We start from the raw sequence: 13,583 nt of genomic DNA, 5'->3' as shown, positions 1-13,583 counted from the left end.
GAAACAGGAGTTAAAAATATTTTATATATATATATATACATATATATACATATATACACAGAGAGAGAGAGAGAAATTACTATGTGCTAAATGATTTCTCTGTTACCTCATTTAATCTTTAAAAATTATCCCCATTTTGTCAATGGGGAAATGAGGAACAGAGGGATGAAGAAACCAGGAGGTGCAGCTAGATCTGAAGCTAGGCAGTCTGATTCCTTGTTTTTGTTTTCAATCAATGCTTCACCGTGCTTCTTAAAAAGAACAACAACAGCAAAAAATTTTATTCTTAATTCCAACTGAGAGCTGTGGTTTCCCTGAAAAGGTAGCCTATTGTCTATGTGAAAGGTATGAAAACATTTCCTAGTTCTTAAAATATGAGCTAGTGGTCATTATTAACATTATTGTTAATGATACAGAGACTTGGTATTTTCCAATTTAACATTCAAGATTTCAAATATTAAAAAATAACCCCCAAATTCCATGACCTATAGTGATTTGAGCTTCCACTGGGGTATAGATTTGAGCTGCATTTGCTCCACAGGTCTGGGTGGGAACAGGATGATCAGCCTGGCCCTCCATCTGGGGTCAGGATTACAGTGTGGTTGTGTTCCCCACTTGTTGCCCTGGGTTCAGGGAAATGATGTGCTCCATGCACGGTTCTAGGGATTCATAACATGGCCAGGAAAAACCCACAGAGGAACATCAGGGGCCTACTGTTAAAAAAAAAAAAAAGAGAGAGAGAGAGAGAGCCTAAGTACATAGTTGACATGGATAATAAATATTTGCTGGCTAATTGTCACTGCTTCCATGCGTCCACACCTCCTGAAATCCAGTCACCACGTTGCTTTAAGGTAACCAAAGCAAAGACAGCATGGAAGGGTCAGCTAGTCCTCTAGGGTTACTAAGAATGTGAGATTTGAAACCAGAGCTGGGTTCAAATCCTTGGTTGGCCACTTGCTGGCTAAATGATCCTGGGCACTGTCCCCTGTACGTCAGTTCATTTGTCTACAAAAATGAGGACACCCACCTCATAGGAGAGTGGGATAATTAAAGAAGATAATATATGTAAGTGCACAGAGTGCTTTTTGTGGGGTCCGGTACAGTGGCTCATGCCTGTAATCCCAGCACTTTGGGAGGCTGAGGCGGGCGGATCACCTGAGGTCGGGAGTTCGAGACCAGCCTGAACAACATGGAGAAACCCCGTCTTTACTAAAAATACAAAATTAGCCGGGCGTGGTGGTGCGTGCCTGTAATCCCAGCTACTCGGGAGGCTGAGGCAGGAGAAATGCTTGAACCCGGGAAGCGGAGGTTGCAGTGAGCCGAGATCACACCACTGTACTCCAGCCTGGGCAACAAGAGCGAAACTCTGTCTCAAAACAAAACAAAACAAACAAACAAACAAAAAACCATATAGTGCTTTGTGTGTAGTTCCTTGCTGACTCCTTACCACATAGCAAGCACATGGGGCCAGGTGTTGGGGCTCATGCCTGTAATCCCAGAGCTTTGGGAGGCCCAGATGTGAGGATCGCTTGAGGCCAGGAGTTTGAGACTGGTCAACATCGCGAGACCCTGTCTCTGTAAAAAATTTAAAAATAACTGGGCATGGTGGCATCTGCCTATAGTCCCAGCTACTTGGGAAGCTGAGGTGGGAGAATCGCTTGAGCCCAAGAATTTGAGGCAGCAGTGAGCTATGATTCTACCACTGCACTCCAGCAGGGATAACAGAACAAAATTCCTTAAAAAAAAAAAGAGAGAGAGAGGAAGCACACAGTAATATGGCCCATGATTACCACTCAGTGAATGTTTAATACTATTATATAATTAATTATTCATATTTATTCATTTGATAAATAGATATTTTCTAGCAACTATATGCCAGGTGTTCAGATCCCTCCCCCTCAGGGAGCCTAGACACTAGTAAGGAGGTTACAACCTGGTTAACAGAGGACTCACTCAACTTTAAAAGAATACTCCATTAATAACACTTACACTCCTTATATTTTCTGTTTAACTTTCTTGCTTGAGAATGGAGTCAGCAACACTTACCCACCCAATGATAATGATAAAGTTTAACTAACATAAATCTATATACGTACATAGTGACTGAGGAAATAAAAATGGCCAGAGATTGATTTGTCATAAATGGGATAAGAGCAGGATCCCTGTAATCCTACCTCAGAACACTGTGAATGACACAAACACATCTCTGATTTATTTCAGCTACTTAGGCATATATTTAAATAATCAAAGTCTTGGTTAGATAAACACAGAAAATATGAAAGAGCCACAGTAATAATCCTGGAGAAGCCAATATTTTTGTATCACATAAGCTGTATAACTGTAAAAATCAGAAAGCTTAAGCTTAGAATAAAAACAAACCTCTAAACACTGCTTCCAAGCAAAAAAAGTAATACAAAACAAACAAAAAATCCACACACAAAAAAACAAAAAAAGATTAAGTGTATTTTAAATTATGCATTTAGTCTTAGAGAATGAAAGTATAATTAGTAAAGTAAGGTGGTGAAGCTGGTTAATCAGTAAGAATTTTCAAAATGCAGCAGAGGAAGGACAATTTGCTCTATTACTAGTTCCCTGGATTCTGGTACTGACCACAAAGAAGAAGAATCACCTTCACCTTAAAGTAAAGAAATTTATCAAAGAATAAAATCAAGCGGCCAAAAAATATTTAAGACAACTTTCAGCATTACCTATAATGTAAGAAATGCAAACAAAAATTGGCAAAATCTTGCTTAAAATGATAATGTTAAATATTTCTGAAAATGCTGTGAGATGAACATCCTCCTGTATTATAGAAATAAATACAATTTAGTATAAATTTTAAGAATTTGGAAGGGTTATAATGTTTATTCCCTTTGGCCTGTTAATCCTAATTCTGAAAATCTATCCTAAGGAACTAAGTAAAGATGTAATTAGTTTCAGATTTTTTTGTCTTTCTAATTTTTATAATCAAAGGACTATCTCTAGTAGAGAAAATTCAAATATCCAGAAATAGAAATGAGGAAATAGTTAAATTTTTAAGTGATACCCCATAAGATAAATTAGAAAATTATTAAAATGTTTTCAAAAAGGCACTTGATAGGAAAAAATACTCATAAAATTTTTAAAAGCATGATATAAACTGTATATTTAGTGTGAACCCAATTTTGATGTATTACATATATGAACAGAGAAAAAAGGCAAAGGAAATTTTCATTTTAACACATTCCTTTGCCTCTATGTATTGAAGGCAAAAAGTTTAGTTTACACCTATGTAAATATGTTTGGATCAAAACTATACCGGAATCCATTAACCTGTTTTTTTTGTTTGTTAGTTTTTTTTTTTTTTTTTTTGAACTACTGAAGCCTTGGGCCTGCAGCAAGGGGATTTCAGTACTAAAGTGCTAAAGCATTTGATATAAGGCCACCACACCTTCAGATGGTGCCACACCAGGGGTCAAGAGGCCTCATGCAGGGCTTCTCTGCAGAGCTGCACTTGACTGTGGCTGGCAGAGCCCCCAGGTACCAACGTAGATATCTGGGGAATTTTGGGTAGAATTCACACCTGTTCAGTGTCTCTCTCCCACCTACTTATCATGGGTCCTTGAATTCTATTAGTTACGATTAAATGGTAGAATTAAATTATGATTTAAATCTTATCTTCTCCCTGGAACTTAAAAAGTAGCCCACAGTGTGGGATGACATATTAAATCACAGTAACACCATCTCAATTAGTTTATCAGACTTTTCTTCCTTCATTCTATCAGCAAATGTTTACTGGGCACCTAGCAAGTACAGAAGAGATGGCAAACTGGGGACACGGAGCTGAATCAAACTGGCCCCAGGTCTCATGGAGCTTGCAGGCTGGCGGCGAGGCAGGTCCATGGACAATGACAACACAGTAAAGCTCCATGAGGAAGAGACAAACAGTGCAAGTGGAGTCTGTCCTAGAAGAAGGCATGGCTCCTGCCCACCTGGGGAAGGCAAGAAGACTTCACAGGAAAGTTACATTTGAGCTGAGTCTTGACAAAAGGAGTGGAGTTTGCAGCAGCAAACAGGGATTGTATGCAAGTCTAGGCGGGGCAGCCAGAGGCAGCAAGAAGCCCTCAGGAAAATGCCGGGCTCCTGAGAGGGGCTCCTGGAGCAAGATCATGGTGTGCAGAGATGAGTGGAGGAGAAGGGGCTGGCAGGAACACTGGACCAAACTGAGGCTCAGGTACCTTGGAAACATGGGTGCAGCATGTTCCTATGCAAGGTGCCAAAAGGGAGAAGGAAGTTCCAGAAAAGGGTGCATGTGAAACACTTTACCAGCTCTGAAATTCTACCCAAGTGTGCTCCTTATACCTCAGATCCTGGCTCTATTTTGAAATCAAGGTTACTGACTCGGCTCTCTGGTTGCACTTTTAATCTCTGGAATACAAGGCCACAGTTGGATTAAAATCTCATCCTCCTTGAACACTTCTGTCCTGGGGACTGTGTATACAGTTTTGAAATAAAAATAATTGAGGCATGCCTTTATTGTCTGGGACCTAAGTATCCTGCAAAGCTAATGATTCATCTTATTCACACTACAGCAATACAACAATCATTTAGTACAATCCAGCTTCTCAAACAAGTGATAAAAAGACAATTTTAAAAGGATACCAAAAGGGAAAACATACTCTTTGTAGTTTAAACTTCAAGATTGGATTCTTGGGTTTTAAGAAAAAAAAAAACAACCCTAAACCTTTAGGAAAACTTTGCCTCCTCTGTCTACCCGAATGCCCCACCTTCCATCCCTATCAAGGCACAAATTTCCAGATAGATCTTCTGTGCTTCCCACCAAAAAAAAAAAAAAAAAAAAAAAAGCAAGACAGAGTCATCATCCCAAAGTGCAAAGCAAACTTTCATTATTAGCTGTGCTGGCAAAAATCTTGGAAGTGTAAGCTACAAACATTCCAAGAAAATGACCAAAATATATCTCTGCAAAGCAGAACTTCCCTGTAACAAGATTGTTAAATTTCCTTTTTTTTTCCTGGCTTTTCTGACACAGCTGAACTTATTCGCACAATGTTCCAAAGCAGACAGGGACACACGCGTGCTCACACGTCCACAAATACACAAGAAAGAGGCTCTTGAAAACTTTGTCTGAGAGGGGGTGTTCTGACTCAAACCATATGCAGTTTTTTTTGCCCAGATGCATCTGAATTCAGGCTCAGGAACATTAAACAAACATAAAAACAAGACCCAGCAATGCGCGTGCTGGGCTGGGTGACAGAGGCAGCTAGCAAATATTGGGATTGTATTTCACCAGTTGCCGTGGTTACCAAAACAGGGTGGATACTGGCAGAAAGAGAAAGAAATAAAACCGAGAAGACAATGAGTCCTAGGAGAATGTCTGAGTGTGTGTACAAGGAGCCGGTTGTGAGGGTGGAGAAGGTAGGGCCCAGAGAAAAGATGGGATGGAAAGGGGCGTTTCAAAACCCCTCTGTGCTTGTGTGAGCAGTGGGCTCATTCACCACTCCACACCCAGCATGATGTGGAGCTCTAGAACCCGAGGAAGACCCATGCAGGCACAAAGAAAACAGCGAGAAAACATGGGGATTTGGGTTGGTGACAAGCAAAACCAAGGCATTTTGTACTAGGTGCCAAGGGATGAAATCCTCAGCATGTATTCATATGCTGGCTGGCAAATAAGCCAAGTCAAGACCACCAAGTCTCTGGAAGAATCATAGAGAATTGAGCCCATTCCTTCGGGGAATTTGATGATCAGCTTCAATTCCCAGTTGACATAGAAGGGAAAAGCTGATTGGCCCCTTTCACCCCTGTGTACTTCGCTTCAATAACCAAATTGCAGAAAATGCTTCATAAGCTATCACCTTAGAAAGGCCACTCTCACAGCAACCAGCGGATGACTTTCCCCATCAAACTTGATAGTATATACAGAGGGAAGTTCAACACACTTGAAAATCAGGAACCTGGGTTCTAATTCTCCTTCTTCCATTCATTAGCTTCTTGACCTTAGACAAGTTATTAACTTGAACTTCAGGCCTTTTTTTTCTCAAAAGAAAGGATTTTGCCAAAAGAATCCCTGAACTCCCTTCCTGTTTTGGAATTTGGTGATTCATAGGCAATTAATCATCTCTCAATTCTTGTTTTCAAGACACATAATCAAATGTATATTCTCGTGTATTTGGAGTTCTGATCAGGTCATGGAATACAAACTCTGTAAGAACTTATTCTTTTCTGCAGAAATATAAATAGATGGTTGCTAGCCCTTCTCTTATCAATGACCTCATAATCTAATCATTTACATTTTATTTTTAAGATGACATGATATATTCCTAAATTAAACTTTCTACAGTTTAAATGGGCAAAGTGGCAATGGCATATAAAACGTCATACTTCTAGCCGGCAGAAAGGAGATGGGGTTTCTGTTAGCTCTCAGTGTTAGTCTCAAAGTGCTATTGCTTTTAATTCTTTAATAACAATAGCTAAACTCAAATTCAGCACTTGTCTCAGCCAGACAGAGATTTAGAAAAGACTCCTCTCCAATATTTAGTTGATGAGGTCTAGAGAGTTTAATAGGCATAAGCAAAGAGGTGGTGGGGCCTGAGCTACTAATTTGAGCCTAATCTTACTTTATACAACTGAGCTTTATTTTTATAAAGGCATGCTTTTATTCAGAATAAGTTACCATGGGAACGCCAGGGATAGCATGATATAATAGAAACAGGACAAAAATCAAAGAAGACCTGGGCTCAGGTCCTGGTTATACCACTGAGTGATCCTGGAAAAGTCACTTAACCTCTCTGTGTCTATAAAACAAGCATAGTAATTTTCCCTGTTGATCCTACAGGGTTGCTATGAAGCCCCAACAATATGATGTACATGGAAGCAGTTTGCAATTTGTAAAGTGCTCTACTAATGTAAACTCACAGGATAACAATCCCTACTGCTGGCTAAACATTACAATTAAGGGCTAGAACCAGGAGCCCAGTGCTTGGGTTCACATCCCAGACCATATTTTACCAACTGCATGCTCTACAACATACCCAACCTTTCAGTTTATTCACTCGTAAAATAAGATTAAGGACACTATCTGGGCCAAGCGTGGTGGCTCATGTCTGTAATCCTAGCAGTCTGGGAGGTTGAAGTGCGAGGATTGCTTGAACCTAGGAGTTCCAAGATGAGCCTAAGCGACATAGGGAGACTCTGTCTCAAAAAAAAAAAAAAAGTATCTGGGTGTGGTGGCACATCTGCAGTCCTAGTTACTAGCTGCACCACCTAGTACGTGGGAGGATTACTTGAGCCTGCAAGTTTGAGGCTGCAGTGAGCCATGGTCACTCCACTGCACTTTAGTCTGGTTGATAGAGCAGGATGTCTCAGAAAACAAAAAAAGAAAGAAAAAAGAATATCTACCTCATCAAATTGTTCTAAAAATTGAGAATATATTGCAAGATGCTTAACATAGCTCCTACCATATACATAAGTGCTTGATTCAGGCTAGCAATAACTACTTTCTACCATGGTGTTTTAAGAAGGAAAATCGCTTTTAAGGTGAGACACAGCATACATACAAGTGAGACTGTAGATTGTTATTGTTGCTGCTGTTGTCATGGAATCTTACGTAATTCCTATTCATCTGCATGGTGGACAGTGGTTTTCACAGCAATGAGGGAGGAGCATTCTGAGAAACGTGGTCATCTTACGTCAGCCCATCATCATCATGTTTTGATCACAGGCTACAGGGTCACATGGCTGCTGGCATGATTCAAAAGTTGATGAGAGCTTCTTTAAAGTCAATAGCACTTCCTTCTGGTCACAAAGCTTCTGAGAAGCAGACAGCCTATTCATTCATTGCTTTTTATTCCTGGACTTTTAGGAAGTGAAGCTGGGGATGATTAAAGCAAATAGGCAAATCGAAGAACTGCATTTTTCAGGAGTGCCAGAGAGATGTTACCTGGAGACTGTCTTTTCATGTGTATAAGCTTTCCAGGCAACTCCATCGGGAGCCAGGCTCCTCTGTGATTTATCTGTTGGACAGTGGGTGGCCAAGGGGCACCGTAGGCAAACAGTTATCCAGCTCGATAATTAGGGAGGGGAAAGGCAAACACAAACACACCCAGGTTGACATTCAAAACAAAGTGGATATGCAACCACGGATTGCTCACCATACCTCCCTAGTTCTTGTCTGCCAGGCTATGCGGAGGAAACCACGAGCCGACAGAAGCACTGTTAGTAATGTGTCAGTGCAGCTGACAGAGAAATCACAATTCTAGGTAGAAATGTGAAGGCCCAAGCTCAGGGTCCAGTTTTGTGTTTAAAATATGGCTTTATCTCCCTAAATCTTTAGTGGGCCTCAGTGTCCTCACTTGTGAAAAGAGGGAATTGGAGAAGGTTCTAACTAAGTAGTCTCCATTTCTAAGATGCCTTGTCTTTCTCATCCTTTTAGCTTCTTTCATTGATTCATTAATGCGTGTACTTAGGTATCTATTCAATAAATTGCAAACCTAACTATAGACGAGGTATTGACAATAAATGATCAAAATACAGCATGACCAGTCCAACACAATGGAAGAAATAGCATTTAGTACTGATGCTCAACTCCAAGGAAGACAAAGACATTCCAACTTCTGTTTTCAAAGGAACAGACATACTGCTTTTCTCTCCAGGAAAAAAAAAAATGACAGATTTAGGTATTTTTCAAAGAAATCAAAGGAAGTCAGCTACTCTTGATAGGCTGATTACTTAGCTTAGAATTCATCTGGATTTATCCCACTTCATCCCACCTTCATCAGCATTGCTAGGGTTTGTTCCTTCCCATTATTTTAATTCAACTCAACTCAAACTCAATTAAATTCATTTCTCATTCATGGGGCCTTTCTCAGTACAAGGAGCTTGCACGATGCAAAGATCATCTTCAAGGAGTTTTCAATCAATCGAGAGAGACACACGTGTAAAATAAGAAAAGTCAAGACAAGAATGTGTTTGGATAAAGAACAGTGAAGCTGTACCAGTTAGTGAGGCTACAGAGTCCTGTTTAAACCAAGCAGGAATGCTGCTAACCACTCTACATCTTTTCCAGGTTATTTGGAGGTATAAACTATCCTTGCCATCCTTGTCTCCCATTTTTATGTAAATATAAATTAACCCAAGGGAATCTGATTTAATCTGCTGGTTACTGACATCTATCTGGTAGCCATATGATATTTTTATCCAAAGGATCAATGTTGTGATCAAAAAGCTTTGTTACTGGAGTCTGAAACTTTAGTGTTTGCTAAGTGTTGTGTCACTGGGCCAGTTTTATTAACCATTTGTAGCCTCAGTTGCCTCAGCTGTAAAGTGGGGACAATAGGCCAGGCATGGCGGCTCATGCCTATAATCCCAACACTTTGGGAGACTGAGGCAGGAAGATCTCCTGAGGCTAGGAATTTGAGACCAGTCTGGCCAACATAGTGAGATCCTGTCTCGACAAAAAAATTAAAAAATCTAGCTAGGTGCACACTTGTAATCGTAGCTACTCAGGAGGCTGAGGTGGAAGGATTGCTTCAGCCCAGGAATTCGAGGCTGCAGTGAGCCATAGTCATGCCACTGCACTCCAACCAGGGTGACAGAGTGAGATCCTGCCTCAAACAAACAAACAAACAAACAAACAGGGACAATATCTCTGTTGTGGGGCTGTACTGAGGAGAAAATCAGGTCACACCTGTACATATCTTTTTCCTACTGTCATTCCTAGTATCAACACTCTCTAGCCTTCACTAACTCTGAATAAACTGAAGGTGAAACCTGGGCAGAGTGGTCAGAGCCCTCCATCATTTTAATCAGTCCTATACAGTAGTAGCCACCTCATAGTTAATGAGACACAAGACAGGTGTATGGCCACGTCTCCACCCCTAACCCTCACTGCTTATTTAGCTTCCAAATCGTTACTGGTTTCTTTAAAATAAAAACAAAAACCTCTTTCAAAGCTTAATAGAATTGGTCTAATTCCCATAAATAGAAATGAACACATATCTACATAACTCTGAGAACACCATAACCACATTAGTACAGAATCATCTGCATGCTATAGAGACTGGAAATGTGTCCCAGGATGGTTTGCATTTCCCCTACCCCTTCCTTTCCTCCTTTTCCCCTTTGAATGTTAAAAATGTCCACCAGGTATCTATCAGTGAATTTCTTTCTAGCAGATCCCACTTTCATCTAAGACACGCATTGCTCCCAGGAATCTAGAAGGAAGAGCCTATGATGTTGAGAGGTTAGAAAGACAGAAGGCTCTCAGAGCTCTGAGTCTGCTCTGACCCCCAAAAGAAATCCAATATGTGCATTGTGAAGCCATGTCTGTTGACTTAATTCTTCAGAAAATGAATCCATAAAATGAAATTATAATTAGCCAGAATTATGATAAAAATAGCTTGGACAGATGTGGCTACAGTACATTGATACTAATGTACATTAAATCAAAAGATTTGCACATGTGCTTCTTGATCTAGGATGTCCTAGATTAATGCGCTGGAGAACTTGATAAAGGCACTGGGTTTGCTTGCTCTCACAATAGAAATTACTAATTTGGGGCAAAGAAAACAGATGCATTCTAATGGGCAATCACTACTCAGAAAAATTCTAACAAAATTGTGCATTTAAAGCAATCCTGTCTTAAACTTCTGTCCACTTCTAAGACCTCCAAGTTTCGCCAGAGATTTAGGATAATGGCTTTTGTCTGTGGCCAACAGGGAGCTTGAAATGGACACTCTGACAGCATTGTCCCCAGGGGAATAAGTCTGCAGTGTTTTGGTGTGGGCAACACCTCCCTTGCAGCTCTCTGGTTACTTCTGTGCTCTGGGAACACACCCTGCAGAGTGCATTCATCACAATAGTCCATGTGTGACCTTTGGAAAAGTCCTTGAAAACAGTGAAACAAGAGTTTTAGTTGAAATCTGGAATCCATTCCAGTCTTACACAGGAAGAAAATTAGGCATAGAACAACAAAGCCCATAGTTCAGAGAAACCTGGGGAGGCTCTGGCTGACATTAAAATCGTGCAAGTTTTTTTTTTCCTTGACTACTTTGTATTTCGTAAAAGATTTTCATCTGAGCAGCCCAAAGCTGCTAGAAAATACTCTATGGTTAGTATATGGCAATAACTGATTTCTCCAGTAAAAATGCAAGCATAATAAGAACAGAGATGCTGAGTGACATATTCAAATTCACTTAACATTTTTCCAGTACTATTCTTTCAAACATGAGCAGCCAATGCTACCATTTTTCCCTTCAAATTGATGTATTGGCAATAACAGGGGTAGAGGTGGGAGCTTGGGGCAGAGAATAGCTGTACTCCCTAAGCCCCAACCCTATGATAGAGTTCATTAGCTCAGATGCTGTGGACCTGGAAATATTCATTTTCTTAGAACATGAATCAGCCTCGTGGTGTGCTTACTCAGTAAATTTAACCCAACAAACATTTGTGGGGTAAAACTATTTTTATAAGTACCGACCAGTTCCCTTTGTTTCCAACTGACATGATTCACTATTCATTTGCCAAATCATATGATTTATTTCATACGTATAAATAAGTATAAACCTGCACCACCTTTGGAAGCATTTTCCTTCTTTGCCAGCAAGAAGAGAAGAAGGACACTTTTGAGTCAAGCAGTGGCATAAAATCCAGTGAAAATCAACTGGCAGAGAAATTCAGTTTGGAATTGTGTTTTAGAATCTACCTAATATCTATCTGGAAGGTCCCTCCAAAAGGTACAGACCCTGAAGCAGATAAGAAGATTCCAAGGTAAACCACAGGGAGTAACATCTCAGACACAGACCCTGAGTATTTATTCATATACATGAAGAACTTACATTTATTTTTCTTAAGTACCTTCACAGTTCATTTTTTCTTTTCTTTCTTTTTTTTTTTTTTTTAAAAAAAAAAAAGATATATGGCATTACTTTGGTCTCCAAAACCGTTGCCAGTTTGAACTTTATTCTGCCAGCAAGTATTTGGTTTGGCTCAGCAGGGCTCAAGTTGAAAAAATATTTGCCCATTCCAAAAAGATTTAACGAGCTTTGCTGCAAATGCTGGTGCCACTTGGCACATCACAGGGACTGTGGCACAGCAAAGAGAACTCTCTCGACCACAGATTTTATTTGCCCAAGGTAGCCAACACTGGGAGCTCAGTTGATTCCTCGGGTCAAGAAGCTGCAAGTCAAATGCGTGAAGTTTCCAAGAGAAAGTGACCAAAGCAGGCATGAGAAAACTCTTGCTGACATTGAAAAGGAAGTCACTGGGTCTGACTCCACCCTGCACGGGAATTGATGGCTAACTTTCAGAACTGTCAACAACATCCTCACACCAACCATCAGATACAGTCTCTAATGCTGCCAGTCAGCAGACCAGATTAATCTCCAACTTCTAGCACAAGCTATCCTTATCCAATATCAGATGCTAGAAAGTTTGCTGCAGTGTATTTTGCAGTCATGTGATACCTTATTAATTGTGGCATGAGAATTAAACTATATGTAAACTAAATGACCTATTTCAAGTAACTCCACTAAATATAATCACCAAGCTCACTTTATATTGCAAAGACAGACACATATTGCATTGGTTTTGCTAATATTTGGTAGAATATAGATGCATAACTCTATCTGTGATTGGAAAGACTGACCTTACTGCAAACATGTAACATATGTTAAAAATCACTGAAGATTTTCACCTGAAATCATGCCTTTCAGTAAGGGTTGCAAGAAAATAAGGCTCTCATCCTTTCAAATCAATGTCACTTCTGACAATATAACAGAAAACACAAAACATTTTCATACCAGTGTGTGTTTAAGCATCAAGCTTCTGTCTTAATGAATATGGGGACAGGAAGAGTGGCATTGAAACTATAACTACCTTGAAGAATGAGTAGTTTTGTATTATTTTTATTATTTCACATGTTGAGCAAATATATACATGCTTGGGTATATCCTACCCCAACTTGTATGGATCTACCAAAACTCCTAAATGTTCCTTTCATTAATACCACTTGCCAATCCAGTGCTTGTTACATGATTATCTGACACCAAGGCTCTGTAACAAACATCCTCAAAAAGAGAGGCAGTCTCTGCACTGCCTTTCATTCACCAAAACAAAGATGGAGCCCTCTACCTAGCTTAACTAAGGTTTTGGAGTCAGAGTAAAATTCAAAAGAAAAAGTCACAGAATAATGAAAGGGTGATTATAACTGTTACTTACCATTTTGGCTTCTGAATGCATTGGCTGGACCTGGGGAGAAGCACAGGGGTTGCTGAGATTTGGACCTTGCATCCCCATGATGCTGGAGTTCACTGACATTTGTCGCTCCATCTAAGAGAAAGGAAAGAAAAGAATTAGAAGTCTGCAAAGGCAGTCTAGGTCATTAGACAAAGCTGCACTTTTCTGTTCAATGGATCGTTTAGTATTTCTTTGAAGAAATCCTGAGAAGGCCTATGGTTTGGTGTGTGGTAAGCAATGCCCTCCTGAGCCTTGAACCCACACACATCAAAGAATCATCCAAAGCCGTGCTTCTATACAGGGTGCCCCAGGCCAAAGAGAACTACATTGTCATGGCAGATCACTTTCAA

General features: G+C 40.1%; 1 protein-coding gene across 4 annotated transcripts in view; it reads right to left on the bottom strand.

Moving 5' to 3' along the window:
- The window catches only part of CREB5 (cAMP responsive element binding protein 5), a 416,278-nt gene that overhangs the window by 87,674 nt on the left and 315,021 nt on the right, over window positions 1–13,583 (bottom strand). For all 4 annotated transcript variants that reach the window (XM_008960013.5, XM_063606199.1, XM_034963847.3 and 1 more), the window contains one exon: window positions 13,216–13,326. In XM_008960013.5, coding sequence (XP_008958261.1) covers window positions 13,216–13,326 — 111 coding nt within the window. The remainder of the gene's footprint in view (window positions 1–13,215; window positions 13,327–13,583) is intronic.

The sequence above is a fragment of the Pan paniscus genome, chromosome 6 (assembly GCF_029289425.2).
Source record: "Pan paniscus chromosome 6, NHGRI_mPanPan1-v2.0_pri, whole genome shotgun sequence".
Classification (NCBI taxonomy): Eukaryota; Metazoa; Chordata; class Mammalia; order Primates; family Hominidae; genus Pan; species Pan paniscus.
The sequence above is the reverse complement of the archived record's forward strand: the minus strand, read 5'-3'. Positions and strand labels throughout refer to the sequence as shown.